The 17,386-nt window shown below is 37.7% G+C and overlaps 1 protein-coding gene across 1 annotated transcript in view; it reads right to left on the reverse strand.

The window, feature by feature from the left end:
- The window catches only part of TOPAZ1 (testis and ovary specific TOPAZ 1), a 53,434-nt gene extending 39,912 nt beyond the window's left edge, over positions 1 to 13,522 (reverse strand). Inside the window, exons 1-2 of the mRNA XM_085311743.1 lie at positions 13,447 to 13,522; positions 953 to 978 (exon numbers count right to left, since the gene is read on the reverse strand). Coding sequence (XP_085167869.1) covers positions 953 to 978; positions 13,447 to 13,522 — 102 coding nt within the window. The remainder of the gene's footprint in view (positions 1 to 952; positions 979 to 13,446) is intronic.
- Between the last annotated feature and the right edge of the window lie 3,864 nt (positions 13,523 to 17,386).

The following is a 17,386-nucleotide window of genomic DNA, read 5'->3' on the forward strand; positions in this document are numbered from 1 at the left end:
GCCTCGGGCGCCGCCTCAGGCGTCGTCCCGCCGCCGCGTGCTGCCCCTCGCAGGGCCGCGGCCGCGTCGCGTCCTGATCATTTAACGCGGCCCGCGAAATACCAGGCGGGGAAAACAATTCAAACTCAGCTCCCCCCACCCAGACCTGAGAGGTAGAAAAAAAAAAATAACAGTACAGTTGCCTTATGTCAGGTTTCGTGGCTGTTTCGTCCGCCGAAATGGGGCGGCGTCGCCTCTCTCGCAGCCCCTCTGAGTTGCTCTGGGGTTASGGGAGGATCAGGCTCCTTCTGGGGTCCCTGGTTCCCCTGGGCGCTGTGTTCCTGGGAAGACAGAATTAGTTTGTCAGTAGGTACTGGAGTTGGGTAAAAATAACCCCAGCAGTTAGACTCTACAGTTAGGAAAAATAGCCAAAGCTGGGTTTGGGGCTTCAAATGTAGTAGTGGCTTCAAATTAGTAATATTTTCAACACAAAAGGTGGGTGTAAAAGTTGCAGGACCATTCAAACAGCGCCAACGTGGACATGCAGAAATCAGCTTACAAAACCAATGCTGTACAAATACTGATTCTAAACAATCCTATAAAAGTCACAAATGATTGAACTTAGTAAGATGACATTTTCAAACTAAAACTGGTGATACAATCACCAAAATTGGTGATACTCCTATAATGGTACATACTGCTATAAATGACTCTATCCTAATAAGCTGTCCTTCTCTGTGCTTAGAAGTGCCTTACTCAAATTTATTTCAGCCTGGCTAAGTGCTTGGTGGTGTTCACATTGCTTGCTTCCTAGTGTAAAACCTGGGAACAGAAATAAAGCTTTTTGTGTCACTGCTTCCTAGAAATCCAGTGCTATGGACGTAGAAGCGTAGTTAGAGCGAAAAGTAGGAGTCAGAATATTTGGAATCTGGACTAACTGATACTGACCCATTTTGTGACTTTACTAACTTACTTTTTGCTTTACTTCCGTTTCTCCATCTATAAATAGAAATAATACACCACTATTCAAGTTAGACAGAACACTGGCTTTTCAGCAAAAGCTTTCCATAAATACGGCAAGAACAGGCRGCCTGGGAAGCAGTTAACTTTCTTTTGCTTTTGACCTTCTCAGGTTGCATGTACATGCTTAAGTACAGGAAAAAAAGTCAGTGAGTGGTTAAATAAAGATAATCAAAGCAAGAAATACAGAAGATCTCTTAGGCAGTTTTTATGTCAGCTCTGTAGGAAGCTTCAGATCCTCTGGACAAAAAAAAGTGCAATAAAGGGAGTTAACGATCTAGCACTTGCCATCTTCAACATCCTCTAAAACTGCTGTTACTTAAAACATTCACCTCTGGCAAAATTCAGCCTTCTCCAGTTCAAATGTATGTACCATAGGCTTTTGAGTTAGATAAAAAAAAAACAAGAAAGGAAAAGATATGCTCAAAAGCAGTAGTAAAGGGAATTAGGAACAATAGGATATGAATTATTTTATTGCTCTCCAGTATGCTGTTCAAGACTATTTTGTCAGCTGGTTACAATTAATAAAAACTTTAGTCAGAGCAGATTTCTATGAATTTCATCAAAAAGGTGCTTGAAATTAATACTAATTAAAGAGATTCTTTGTGAAAGTCCTTTGTAAAGAAGCCTAGAACCTCAGAAGGGACATTTTGAAGCAGCTGTGGATTATGGTAAAAAACAGATTGCCTTCAATTTAAAAAGTTGCTAAAAAGAGGTAATATGGAACATAGTCTTGCAAAGTGCAACGTTTTAACAATGCTTTTTTTAAAAAAAATGCTTGAAAGAAGAGGCAGAGATTTAATACACAAGAGTTTTTAAAGAAATTCTATGTCAGACTTTTAATAAAAATGTAGGTTATTGAAGTGGAAATAACTAAAAATCAAATAAACAGCTTAGGGGAAAAAAAGAGTTATTTTCATATTCCAACATTTGGAGGAGAAACCTTACAAATAAATGTTTAAGAAAATGTTATTTGGAATTAAAGATAAATTAAAGATAAATGCTTACTTTTTTCCTTAAGTCTTGTAAATACTCTATCTCAATACAGTATCTGAATTTTAGACCTAGTTCAAATTTTACTGATCTTTGTGTCACTGTTTTTTTCTTCATCTTAGACACTAACTCACAAATAAGAATATTAGGTGCTGAGTATTTTGTCAAAAACTAAAGGTCTGCCTCTCAAGTTAGAAAGCAGACTTTCTATTTAGTTTATCTCCTGATACACTGTAGGAAGCTGAATTACCTCAAATACTGAATTGCAGGTTAAAAATAACCTACAGATTATATACCTTTAAGCAGTAGAACTAAAAATGAATTTGGAAAAAATAATCTTAGTTTCAAAAAACCGAATCCACAGAAAGAGGGATTTTATCTGGAAAAAGGAAAGAGGAAACCTAGAAAGTAAGGTAGAAAACTAAGGCTTATTCCTGAAAATAAAAAGAGATGTTTAAAAACACAGAATTTTCACAATAAATGGTATGCTCAGGCAGGATTGGCAATTAACAAGAGGGAAAAAGGAACTTCTGTGAGTACGTTTATGTGAACTCCATGAAATTATTCTTTGTTTCTTCCCTCAGAGGAATAAATGTGTATGGTTAGTCCCCCAGCTAAAGTCCTTTATGTTACCAGTGTGAGGAAATTGTGACAATTTCAGGGCAGAACATCTAACAATGATGCATTTAATAACCTTCCAAAAGTTGTGGAGGGACTTATATTTGTAAACACATAAATGACAGCTACATAAATGAGCAAGTCATATACAAATTTTACTGGACATTGCTAATGCACTCACCTAGTAACTGGAATTAAGTCGTCTTTTTTAGCTGGCGAACCAAAAAGAATTAAATTGAAAATGAATTGTCTTTTTTTTGTGAACAGCGTGAAAAATGTCTCTCTGGACTACTTCTGTTTGCATTGCTTACATCTTCATTTTTGGCTGAGGGATAGATTTGTTACTTCTAGCAAATCTTACTGGAAAGGTTTTGGCTGTGCTACAGAAATTCGGACTGAGCTCTAAAGAATAGGCATAGACTATTACATTCTTACAACATGCCAAATTAGTCCCTATGCAACTGAAACCAAACTGGGAAGAGTTTTAGTCCATAATGTCTATAGAAGTTTCCTTCTGTAACCCCAAGGATTTGTTTAACACTTCAGATGTATCAGTTTTGCAAAGTTAGCACCCAAGGGTAGTAAATATAGATGTGATTTTTAAATAACTTTTTCCCCCCCTGCCTTCTGTTCAAATATATGGGTGTTTTGGAAAGGAGATTATTGCTAGTCTGTTGAACTGAGGAGTTTTGTCTCAAGTCATATCTGTATATCCCTGTAAAACTACTTTTCATTTCTATTCCCAGGTACCTAGTGTAGGAACTACCTTTGACATGATAACTAATAAGAATCTCTCTAACTGATGTTGTTATGCTTGAAGTATAACATACACATTCTACTCATGTCCTTGGTAGTTCAACTGTATATATGTTGATCCAGCTTATACAAATAGCTGTTAGTCTCCCAGACTACCTTGAGACTACAAACTGTGAGACAGAGGTTGTGTYTGGAAACCTGTAGAATGCGTAGAAACCAAATGAGCATGCTGCTGACATTGCTAGAAATAAATATAATACAACAACTATTGATTGATGTACAAACAGTATATCTTTGAGAGCAGAGATACATCAATGGAAATATGTGATTTGCTTTGCAAAGCAGGTAAGTTATTACACTACATGACATTATGATGGTAGGCTAGGTGAATCCTGTGAGTAGCTGGCTATTTCAGCTTTTATTTTGTTGGCAGTTTTTATTGTAGGGCCGTGCAGAGTAGATTAAAGTGACTCCATTTCCTAGCAGTTTAAAGTGAGACACTGGAGGAAAAAGGACAGCTGGTGTATTTCATAATGAACCATCTGGCATTTTTTAGTAGATTCTGTGATTCCTAATTTATTACTGATTTGCGACAGCATGAAAATCAAAATTAYTGATTGTATGAAATCAGTGTTTCCCTCTGGTACATTTTGTATTCCTTCAGTTTCTATCAAAGGTTAGTCATAGGAAAGGTAAGAACCCTTCACACTGAGCTTTGGGAAGCTTGAAAGTCATCTATACCGCTTGCGTTTTTTTGGTAATCATGCTGTTTGATGTTCATTCTCTGAGACCTACTTTCCAGGTGATCATATCCAATCTGAACCTTGCAGAATGTGGCACTGATCATTTTAAGATTCCACAAGAGAACTCCTGTATTAAATTCATACTTCATTCTACTTCCTTTCAATTATGGCTATTTTTTAACTTCTGCTTCTAGGAGTTTAAGGAATAAACTAGCTAGCTGGAATTTGAGATTCAAAAAATACAGATTTTGTAGGGGGATTAGCTAGTGAAATAGGAGCCTACATGTTCAGTCTCAATTTATTTTAAATATCTCTAAATAAAGCGTATATTTGCTTTGTCTGAATAGTACGTAAGAATGTACCCTCTACTAAAACCAACTTCAGAATCAGTTTCCCTTAGTGGCTGGATGGAAAAGGTGCTGGACTTACCAGGAAAACATCTGCAACTCAGCAACTACATGACACCCCCCGTCTAATTGCCARAAAGGATCTTGAAATGTGATTTCTAAATAAGATTAAAAAAAAGGAAAAGAGGAACTAGAAGTCCAGTAAATTAGAGTTAGAAAAGGCATAGATTTAGAAACAACAGGAGATGAATAAKATACAGATGGAATGCAGTAGAACAATATATAAATGTGAAGAAGTGTATTAGAGAGAAATCAGACAAAAAATAGGAAAATTGCCTTCAAAAAATCACCTTTAAACAATTGAAAGGAGAAGTGAAGACGAAACACAATCATGGAGAACTTTTGTTCAGTTAAGACTTGCTGAAGAAACAACAAAACATTGTGTCATGTCATCTTCAGTGTTACTCATAAATTAGAGGGAGACTTGGACTTTGAATTACGTCACTGATCAAGTACAAACTATAATCAGAATCRAAATTAATTTATCCAATGGGTGTTGAACTCACCTCAGTGACTAGCTTCTGGGTTCAATTTCTTCTGCTGTGCTCATCTTTAATGCTTTGTATCTATGTCTATTTAATGATGCCAAGGTGGCTGACATAAAAATATGAAGCCTTATAGTCAGAATAACTTGCTGTGTTTTGTTTTCCTTTGATAATTCATCCAAGAGCATCAGATGCTACATCCCCAAATATATTATACAGCTTGTATTGGTTTTGAACCCAAAGAATATATTTGTAGTTACTGTATGTTTTCAGAATGTGAATGTGACTGTTTTATAGTTCCAGATCCAGGAAGTGGCTGCTGCTCACTCCCCTCCCCTTTGAGACAATATTACTCTGTAACGATGAAAGTACCCTTAGACAGTTGATGAAGCATAATTGTTTCAGCTGCATCTACTGTACTGAGCAACTAATTGACTGCAAAGCTTCCTCCAGCAAAAGCAGCATACAACCATTTAAAAACATATGCTGACTTCACCACTGACCATTTTCTTACTGGCGTATGCAGGATAATCTGTGGAAAGAGTTGTGTGAAAGTGGACATTTTTGGCTCATGTGCACAACAAATTGATGTGTAGGAAAGGAGAGAGGACACCAAAGAGTTACTTAGTTTTGATTTCATGCTTACTTGCTCATAGTAGTTAATTATGCTGTTTAAAAATAACAGAAAATGATCTTCAGATAAAACAGCCACATACTGGGTACTGTGATGGAGGCCTGTGGTTAGATTCATTGACGTTAAGTCAAAGCAAGACACTCATTGTATAGGGAGTTGGATCCAGCATGAATTCTTCAGTTAGTATCAACTTCACTTGCATGTCTACATATTTTGATGCATTGAGTGACCAAGTCATAACCTCTAAGTAGTATCACCTCAGCTATTTGTATTTTTCACAAGAGAAGATAGGTTTGTTTAAAATCTGAATACTTCATGCCTGTTTGCTCTGCTGTTTAATCAGCATTTGAGGATGGGTGATTTCATCTTTTCATTTGGATAAATATTTTTCTAAACAACAATAGGATTGTAGATGTGTTTGTGATGGTCCAGCTTCCACTCTATGTCAAATGCAAGATTGTCCAGTATTCTGCTTGGCTGTAATCCAGTGGGTATATCTGAGCATGTAAGTAATTATTTCTGGAGTGAGTGTCCAACAAACAGCAACTCTGTGACTACACAGAAYCAATCAGAATGTTACCATAACTGTTAGGGGTTAGAGAAATTTATAAAATTAGTAGGAAATGAAATATTTCTCTATTAAAGGAGGAATTATTTGTTGGACTATCCTTTGTTGGACTATCCTTTAGCCTTACTGCTCTCTAGAGCAATTTGTTTAGACTTTCAGTAAAGRAAAACACCTTTAATTATGTAATACAACAGTGCCAAACCYCATAATCAGTCATTAGTCCACTGTAGACTTTCTGCATACTATTACTATTATTGTTGGTAAAACTCTAAACTGAATTCCTGGTGCCCAGGTCAGTCAGCAAAAGCAGCTGAATGAGCCAGGTCARCCGCTCATTTTTAAGACTTTCTCAGCAGACGCTGATGGATGGTTTAAAGACTTACATTCAGGTAGTTTTATTACTTGTTTGGCATATTGCTCAACATGAGCTTACACAATGATACCTTCATGATTAGATGAGAAGTGAGGTCACACATTTGGATGGTGAAGGGTGCAGAAATCAAGGTAGATGTTCTCTGACCTTACTTCATCTATGCTGAAGGAATATCCTTGCACCTTATGAACCTCTCTTTCAAAAGTTTACTCACCTGTGATAAGGCTGGCAGAAAGTGGTAATTTTAAATTAAGAGTAATGTTGTCACTTTTATGTGACAAGGCAGAAGAGCAAGGCAGTTTATTTCCTTCTTGGCTACAGAGATGGTGGAAGTTTGATTTGTTTTCTAAAGAACCAAAGCTATGGAATTGCCRCCTGTGTATGTGTGCCTGTTTATACCAGTCATTCCTTCCTGACCTCTCAGTAAGGATTGAACACTGAGCTATTTCATCTGAATTTGACAGAGATGGGATAGAGATCTCAGAGTTGTTAACTACCATCATGTTTCATGAAAATAGATATCCAGGTAGGTGAGAGATTGTCCATGGAGAGAAAGGCTAATAAGCTCACCCTTTATTAGCATCAGAGAATCCACAGAAAAAAAGAGAGCTCAGAAATCAGGTTTTACCAGTTATGTGCTTTCAGAACTACTGGCTATGATCTCTTGAACGGGGTTTCACGCAGAACTTGCTGTCTGGGGACATCTTGCTTATGAGAAGACCTGCTGGAGGGCAGAAGGCTTTCATGGGAATTGCACTTGATAGCAGAACCTTCTGACCAGGAGATCCTAAAGGATGTTTTTGAGAGTTTCCCAACACAGGGACACACAGGCTGGTAGCTGCAGAGCAGCATTAACCTTTGCAACCTGCATGCACATCACATCTTGTTTTCCTGGCTTTTTRAGGAAGAGGTAGAGATTTTAAGGTGTCTCCCCTGCTGGTGGTACTCCTATAGTTCAGACTGCCTGTATCTGTCATTTTGCTGCTAAGATTTGGCATCAATGCAGTAATCTTTGCTTTGTGAAAAGAAGGTAAATGAACTGTCTAACACTGTTTTGTTCAACATATTTCTGGAAGCTTCTAGGAGGCTGAAGAAAGGAGGGGATGGGGGATGGTGGTTCTTGTGAACTCTCAGTGAAACTGTTTTTTTTCTTTTTTTAAAGTACCTTTACTTTTTTTCTCACTTMTCTCATTATAATTGCAATTCCCTGTTTATACCCACCACCGTAAAACAAACAAACAAAAAAAAAAACAAAAAACAAAAAAAAAACAAAAAAACACCCTGTGTGTATTTCAAGTGTAGATAAGTTGCCTTCATTAATTAACAAATACTTGTGTTATGTATTACACTGGCTTCCTCTGTTTATCCAGATCTGATATGAAGAAACGCTTGGCTTTTGTAGCTGTAAACTTCTTAAAAAGACTCACAGTGAGGAATTGGTATTGATCACAAAAASCATAAAACCAAGTCTAGCTTGGAGTTTGTTTCCTAAATTTTCATTTAAGGAAGAACAAATACAGTTTTACCTGAGGCAGTATCAATCAGTGCTAGTTTTATGTACTTTTTATATTAGCAAGCAGCAGCAGCATGCTGTCCTCTGTTTCCCTCTGGCATCACGGGGAGGCACCTTTTATTCTGGCTACTGTTCTTCATCCTTTCTCTCTAGTGCTACATCCTAGTAAAATTGCTCCTTCCAGTCCATGCTGATTGCTGTCGGAAGGAATTGGAACTGGCCTGCCTGTTCACTAGGCTGGAGTAAGGATTCTTTCTGCTTTCTTACAGCATCTTGTTCCTCATAACCTTTCTGTGCACAGAGGAGAAGGACACCATGAGAGACACTGATACAGCACTGAATATTTTTTAACACCTTACTTGAGTTCTTACTGCCAAYGTACATTGTGCATTAAGAATGTGGTACGCTATCGTCGAATCTTTCTGGAGTCACCCAGAAATATTAATAAAAAAAAGCAATATCTACTGACCATTTTTGATAGTCGAATCTTTATAAAGTTTATTTTCCAGGAAAATGGAATGGTGTATAGGACAAATTCTTGTGAACTACAAGAACTGTCAAGTTTAGAGAGGAAACTTGACTTGTATTTTTTTACTGTTCTTTAAGCTAATGAAGTATCTCCATGCTAAAGAGAAGATGAGGTTCTTTACAGAATTGATTAAGTTGGAAGATATTTCAGGACTTGACATCCATACAAATTTACTGTAAAAATGAMTTAAATGAAAAGCCTGCTGGCAAAAGCAACATTCCTTAAAGAAGCATTAAAAAGGGATAATCCTACAAGTCTGCTAACTTCAGCTGTACTATAGGTAAACCTATTAAATCAAGAATCCTCTACTGACCACAAGCTGCATGTCATTAATCCCGTGGACTCGTTGCTCATATTCTTACCTGAGCCCAGGCACCAGACTTTTGTCTGTCTGAAAGCATGGCCTGCCAAAGAAGCAGGACCAAAGCATTCTATAATTTGAAATCAAGACCCTGATTTGTATCTGCAAGCAAAAGAGGAAGGCAACACAACTCTTAAAGATGAGCATTAACAAACATGTTAATTTTATGTTTATTGATATAAAAATACAGGTAAGTTGRTCTTGTAAATATAAGATGCCATTGAATACTTATTTATGTTTGCAGCAATGAGTTTCACATTCATTTTTCAATCTTCAAAAGAACCAGGTAGTAATTTGTGTTCATTTTGTATACTCAGCAGTTTGAAAAGATGACTAGTTGCTTGATTTGTTGGCTAAGAATGATTCCTCAGATGCCTCAGGTGATTAGGGCTAAGCAACCCTCCTGCCTCTGAGGCAAGATATACTTTTGTTACTGCTATGTCTTCTCGCCACCATCCTATTTACACTTCATCTTCAGGTAGCTGTTTATCACATAAATCTATACTGTGGTCTTCCTAGTGGTCTCCCCTCTCCTGTCTGTGGTGGCTACTGAGCAAATAGCAAGGTGTAACCAAAGACAAATAATTATTACTAATCAGGAATCTATTTAGATATGTCTAACATCTGTACTTTGGTTTAGTTACAGACTTCTGTGAATACGATATGTCCCATCACTTTGTAGGCTGTATTTATTAAAACAGGAAGGTGGATTAACACATCACCTTAACACATTTACAAAGTTGGACACTATCTACAGTGTTTATTTTTGACACTGTTTTTTAGAGTCCTGTTTTGTGATACTCATATCCTTTTCTTCTCTTTGCTTGTTACTTTTACAAAATGTTTTCAGTGGAGTCAGATGGAAAGGAGGTTATTGTAAATAGTTCAGCGACTGAGTTGAGTCCTTACGTTCCTTTCAGAATTTTTTAATGCAGTTGGATGTACTGCACTGTTGAAAGACTACACGTGAAGTAACTTAGAGCTGGGTTATAAATGTTTTTCTGGTAGTGCTTAACACTTAACAATCAAAAGATCTAATTTAAATAGCTACCTGRTCTCACAGTGTAATACTCTTGCACTCAGATACACCGTTTGGTTCTGAGCGAAGAATACTAGGCAAAGAGACAGCAATTTTAGTTGGATTCAACTAGATATTATTAGCAGGACAAAACCCAACATGCCAATGTTGATAAAAAYGTAAAACTGAGGCAGAACCCTCAGGCATCTGTTTCTTACAGGCACACTGCTGTGCTAGCCGGAGGGCTATTGCAAACCTCTGTCCTCACTTTTGATTAGCAGTAGCCTTGGTGTTTGAAACCTGGAATGACTTTTTAAGCTGACCCTTCATTTCTGAAGTGAACACCCACATTCCTGATATYTGACCACATTTTTTCTCTCAACAAAGGGGATGTAGGGATGTAAAAATGACCTGAAAGCTSCATGAAATCAATGGCTTGCCAGCAATTTCCCTGACACCTGTTTCTTCCTCTTTTATGTGTGATTAGATACTAARGGCATACCCCAGTGTAAATGAAAACTATTATTCATACAACAAATCCCTTCATGCCAAAGCTTGTAGGGATGAACCTTCACCCCAGGTTTTGTATCCGTTGTTCTCTTTCAAAGTGGCAGCTAACCCTCCTGACCAACACGTGTTGATGACCTCYGCGAAATGGGGTTTATATCCTACCACCATGGCCAGAAGCCATGTGCATACTCTGCAGTTTGAGAGAACAAGAAAGAGGGAAAGGAAGAAGCTTTTCAGAGATAAACATTGGCATGCTCTGTAAGGAGCACTGCCCTTTCTTTTCCYCCTTCTGCTTTCTGCTCTACCATAAGCAAAGGCTTCAAGCTCCGTAATATTAGTACAGAACCTATGCAAAATAAAAACAGAATGAAACAGCACATCTCATTAGTCATGTAGAGACACAAAGATGTTGCTCAGAAAAATAATTATACTCACTCCAATCATATTCATTAGAATGCACAACCTATAATTTTTTATATTACCCTTTTGATGAGTCTTGCCTTTTAAACTGCATGGTTTTTGGGTCTTGGACCGTTATTCTGAGTATAYTTGACTAGCGCAACGAGGCACCATGTGGTGGAGGCTGCAAGTTGCCACTTTGCACTGCAGACATTAAATAACAGCATTAGTTTTTGGAGGGGCAATTGAAAGTATTTTATCATATATGGTCTTTATTGATTAATTAATTTAGCACTTGAAAAATATTTGGGGCTTGTAGATTTGTCTTCTTAAATAGTAAATAGCTACTGGTAGCAGTCTCCAGCTGGATTTGGAGAACACTGTTGGTCATAGTGACCTCCCCTCCTGTTCATTTTTTGTTACTAAAAGTAGATGGAAAAATAATTAATCAAAAATGTCATTCAGATTATTCAAACTATAGTAATCTTTAYGTTAAAATGTACCTCCTGTGAAATGAAACCATTTTTTGAGGAGAAATTAAACTATGTGTAATTTAAGTGCCAGGAGTTATTACAATTAGGTGTTTGTGTACACTTACATGCTCAGTTTTCCTTGCTATTTTATGAAGTTCTCCTAATAGAAATTATTTTGCAGAATCATAAAATGTTTTAGGAGACATAGGTTGTGGATTGGCTGCTCTGCTTGCAAATTCTATTGCAGAGAAAATGACACAGTTGCATAGTAAATTAGCAAAGCTGTAGACAAATAGTRATGAGACTATAGTAATATTTTGACATGTTAATAACTGTAGGTAGATAACATTTGTTTGAAAATATCATGGATGACCTTTTCTTGACTGTTCATCTATGATGATATCCTCAGTGAATRTGTGTAGCTCATTCTTGCTGAAAATCTGAACACACAGGTACATTTGTCTGTTCTTASTCCACTGGGATTACCAGTAATAACAGAAAACCATTTCTCTAACAAAATATGTGAATTGGTTCTACTAAATGTGCATGTTTCTAAGTCAATGTAAAATTTATATTTAAGATAATATTAATTTCAACTCACTTTTACTTCCATCTTATTAAGGAATCATAGCTCTTGGAGGTTTTGTTTTGTTTTTAAGGCAATCTAACAATTAAAATTTTGTCAAAAACCCCCAAACTCTCTTACAAGTATCACTAAATATAATATTTCTTTCTGCAAGCAAAACATTTGGCCATTTTTCAATAATGTCTTTCTGGCTCTGCCCATGCCACATAGTGGGACGCAGCAAGAGGATCCCTGAGGCAGAACAAACTGAGATATTTCCCGCAGCGGAAGCARTATGGAGCACCCTGTCAAGATGAAAGTTTGTCAGGTTCAGATTCCCCCAATGGACATTTTTCTGACCTGAAAAAATATTCTGACCCAAAAAATAAATTAAAAATAAAAAGCCCAACAGTTTTCCAGCTGGCTCTCACTGTTAATGTGAGGAGGAGAAGGCATGATGTTTTTCATCGCTAATAAAGATGTTGACGTCCTACTTTATAAAGAAGTTTAGTTTTGGCTGTGGAAATGTGACTAATTCTTCCACAGATTTAACACTGGCAGAACAACACAGTCACTGTTATGCTCACTAGCTTACGTCTCTCACCTAGCACCACCACCTGCTGAATTAACACTTGCTTTTTGTGTTTTTTTTTTCTTTATATCCAAAACCAGGCTTCTTGGAAGGAGTGCAAACCCTGAAACATTGCCCAGTCCAAGTCAGCTAACCCAGCCCGAGTCATGCAGATGTCAGGCCTCTGACTCTGCTGTCTAAATATGAATTAGAGGCGCTGCCTCAGGTTCCCAAGTCCTTGGCTTCAGTAGCCCGWACTGGTCTCTGAACACTTCTGCCTGTGAAGTCAGCCCACAGAACTTAGAAACCACTCTATCAAAATGACTTCTTGCAGAGGATTTTAAAATGCAAACTTTCTGCATACCATATATTGTGCTTTTTGCCAAGTTCTGCTAGCTGCCAATTGCTAAATTAACAGTCTAGCTGATTAACCTGATTAATCGTTTTATCATTGCTTGGGGAAAAAAAAAAAGAAATCAGAGATACAGTGGTTTTTATTGTGTCTGTGTATAGGAAGACAGGTGGTGACAAACACTCATGCTGGAAAAGATCTGTCCAAGGAGTGTTTGTTCCCAGCAGATGGTGCTGTGCTGGTGGTCGTTTGCGAAGGACGCGGCATTAAAAATGGCTAGGACTGCTTGTCTTCATCTTATCCGTGTTTGTCCAGCAGTTTGTGATAAGCAAGTTCTAGGCCACTGATATATGCACATTATCAAGAGAAAGTGTTAGAGATCCCAAATTAACAACTATTTAGCTGTGCACATGTAATATATGGGTGGTCTATTCACAAATACACATAGGCACTGTGCAATCTGAATTTCCCCTTACGGCATTTCATTATGTTTGCCTTAATCTTTAGTTTATTTGTACTCCTGGCTGTCTATTTTATTATCTCAAGGTTTACRTAACTGTGTATAAATATACAGCTTACCTTTGCTTCTAGAAATAATGTGCTCCCTAGTTTCACTAGCTCTGTTAGATGGACTAGGGTAGTGCTCATCTTCCATTCTTCGTTAAAGAATTTTTGAGCCTTTTGGTAAAAAAAGAAAAAAATCTTTGCATCACCATACTCTACTGCTTTGGGGTGACCTGCAGTTGTGGAAAGCACTTAGCATTTAGGTAAATAAAACTGCAATTTTTTACATTTTATAAAAACATGTTTTTACTATTGTAATTRCAAGAATTGTACCTAAAAATAATTGGCAATAAAAATGTGATTATTGAATAAGTTGGCTTACGTTTCTTGAACAGGAGGACACTGGCAGTAGTCAGAAGCTATTCTGCTGACTTCATCCTGTCTTATGGAGGATGAATTGCTGTTGGCCCATCAGTTGACTAGTAGCAGGCTAAGGCTTCAGAGAAATGGGAAGGGAACTGGGTGGTAAGTGACCTTATGATTAGACCAGCACTAGCACTAGAAACATTTTAGTGTTATTAACTTCTCATGTAATTTGTCTAATCATCTGAACAGACAAACTTTTTAGGGCAGCCTTCATGTTATTGGCGTATCTTGTGCCTCATCTAAACACATTTCGTAGTGCTTAAGTACTGTATTTTAAATGTGTGGGAGGCACATAGAATCATAGAATCGGTAAGGTTGGAAGGGACCTCTGGAGATCATCTAGTCCAACCTCCCTGCTCAGCAGGGTCAYCTAGAGCATGGTAGACAGGGTTGCATCCAGGCGGGATAATAACATGAAGTTATGCAATATGCTTTGGGTTGTTTTATGCTTTGAAATACTACCTGATTTTAAAGACCTTGTTATGGAGGTCACTTAAAGTTACTTAGTAGGAATTRTTTAACCTCAGAGTCACAGGGAATGCATCTGATTATCAGTGTTGAGGGGAATAAAGTAGAATGAGTATATAGGAAAGCACAAGCAATACAACAAAGCAAGTCAATGTCGTTTTCATTTCAGGGCCATGGCCTTTTCATCACATTGACTGCAAAGATATAGGTGGGTTGCAGTGCTGTTCTTCCTTAAGTAGCAGTACATGGGTCTCTGTGATTATGGCTAAGCAACTGGCTGTTTGCTATTGCTCTGCTCAGAGTTGCTTTATAGAGATTTGCATCATCTCTTAAGTTTTTCTTTTTTAGAAACTATATTACAAATTAATGGGCTAAAAGCAAAGTGCCTTTGATGAGTGACATTTCTTTGTTGAAGGATTATAGATTTATGTTAACTTTTTCTTTCTCTATTGTTTCTTGTCAGTTAGTTCCTAGGAGAAAGAGCAGCTCTGTGCAATCACATCGGTTGAACTGGGCTAGTATGTGACAAATAAGCCTTACTGGCCCACTTCCAACATGCTGCGGACATGGCAACATCACATGTTACCTACAGGAGGAGGAGTTTTCATATGGATGTCTAGATTTTCATTCTAACCACTGGGCATAAAAATGAATGTACAAGCAGTGTGTGTCTGTACACTAGCTAGTTGAATCTGTTTAAAAGGATTGGTAGCTTTCTTTAGATATGCTAACTCCTAAAAATTACATCACGAATTAAAAACTACATCACAGATTATTTAGGATATCATCTKTATTAAGCCTTTTCTTAGTCTCAATTTACTATCAAGAAGTACAGACGAGAAAACTACTTCCTGTAGATTTTCCAGTGTAGGCTTTGCCACCATGAAATTAGGAGACCTCCCTGGAGGTATCACACAATTCTGATACGGGGTGCAATGAAATGCTTTGTAGTAAAGCAGCAAGATAAAAAATGRGATGTGCAATGCTACAGTTTGCTAATGATCTACATACAGCGTTTATAAAGTCGCTGTTGCTGACGTGAATTAGCTGGTTAGTTCCTGGGTGAAGCTGACCTCTTTAGTGTCATGTGTCTCCAAGGAACAAGGGAGAAACACATGAGTCTCAGTTTCCCCTGTCTGTGTTTTAATCTATTTCTGAATATCATGGAACTATGGGCTGGTGTGTTCATTTAATGGGCAGKATAGAATCCCTAGCAAAAGTCAGTATTTTTAATTCAGTTTTCAGTTCCACAAGTGATAAGAATTTTCAGTTTTTCCTGATAGTAGATTTTMATTAATATGTAGTTAGAAATTGATCCCAAACCCCGTTGCTTGATACAGATAATCATAGACAGTTAATGGTTGGTTCAAAATCTACCTCCTATGATTAAGCTTTCAGAGAATCTGTGATGATCCAGTTATGGGACACTCCTTTTTTTCAAGATTAATTTTCTTTCATTAAAAAAAATAGTTTTACAATTTTTGGTATTGGATATTGGATTTGGAGACACCTCATTTTTCCACTTGGTTAAGAAATATTCTGCTCTCTCTGCTGAGATTGTATGGAAAGAGGAACGTGCTGTCTTGCTAAGACGATATGAAAAATTCCATTTGTGGACTACAGGCATGATAGGAAATGGCATTCCCATATTCTGCAGAAACATCAGGGCAAGTTATTGCCCCAGACAATCAAACCTTTAATAATCAGGCAAATGATGATTTACTGCAACCTACAATGTGATTTTTCCAAGGCGCTTACTCAGAATACCCAGGTCTATCTCCTTTCCCTCTTGCCATTCCCAGCGCATGGCATATGCAGTAGACTAAGGTAGCTGCACTCATGCCTGGAGTCGCAAAACTCCCCCTTACAGCAGCGCAGCAAGCTACCATTTATTTTTAATTGCTCCCCACCGTGTAGGCCAATTAAGGATGAAGTCAGCAGGGCAAGGATCACTCACAAACCCTTTGAAGGGAGCAGAACCAGCATTTGCTTCGCCGGAAGGCTGCCATTCACACATTTGTGCAAGAATGCAAACAATTGGGCTCACTCAGTGGGATCAAGTGCTATCTGGTTCAGTTTGAACTACTTTCTAGTGCAGATGGCAGTGAGAGTGGCAGCACTACTGAATATTATCCCTGGGGTTAGAAAAATTCAAAATGAGATTTACATTCATGACCCTCCCCATTTCAGCAGGAAACACCTGCTAAAGCAGCTTTAGAAAATGCCTCTCATTATGAGCTTCTGTTTGAGCTCAGGTTTTCATAGCTATTGTAGTTCAGCAGGTTTAAGAACTTGATCTTTTGATAATATGAAAGGGAAAATATTAGAGGATAGTAGGTACAGGTCCATTTTTGCCTCATGTTTCATGCTACCTTAATTATTCCTTTAAAATGCTCATTTGACACATTTATTGTGCTTTTGAACCATAAAGAAAAGGGAGTGGCTGCATATTCTAAATAGATCAGTCAAATACAGGAAATCCTAGATGGAAGGTTTGCCAGCTAGATTTGAAATAGCAACCAAATGTTTTAGGTGCTACTGGAATGGAGTGAGTCTGCAAATTTGTGAGATATCTGTTCTCTCTTGTTTCTGTGAAAGAGATCTTGCATTTATTTCCAGTTTTACTCAGAACTAGGAAATAGCAATGTATGCAAAAGCAAAAAATAATGCAGAAAAGTAGTAAACTAAAATGTTTTGAAACCCAGTTTTATCCCTAGAAAAGTTCTGCATGTTGTCATTCCAGGATGGCTTATGATTTCATAAACTGGGTTTGTATATTGGCTGTAGCTCAAACATTTTCATAATCTGTGTTGTGGACACACATCCACTTGGCTCAGGAGAGGTATGGTGTTTCCTGTCTGAATGGACATTGTGTAGATAAATTACAGTTAAAATAACCCCCAGTTCTGGCTTTGTTCTTCTTCTCTATRTTGCATTACAAACCTGCTGATGTCTCTGTGAGTCAGCCCCCCAGTGAAACTTGCTGTTTAGATACAGATCTGCATGGTGAAGGCAGCTGGTGCAGCCAATATTTTGTATAGTGACACTGTCCTCTGCTGTTTTTCTGCTTATCTCAATGTCTCAGTGACACCAGAGCTACAGCTTTTCCTTGCCTTGCCTT

Source organism: Rhea americana, unplaced genomic scaffold (assembly GCF_003343005.1).
Source record: "Rhea americana isolate MKP2758 unplaced genomic scaffold, rheAme1 scaffold_35, whole genome shotgun sequence".
Lineage (NCBI taxonomy): Eukaryota > Metazoa > Chordata > Aves > Rheiformes > Rheidae > Rhea > Rhea americana.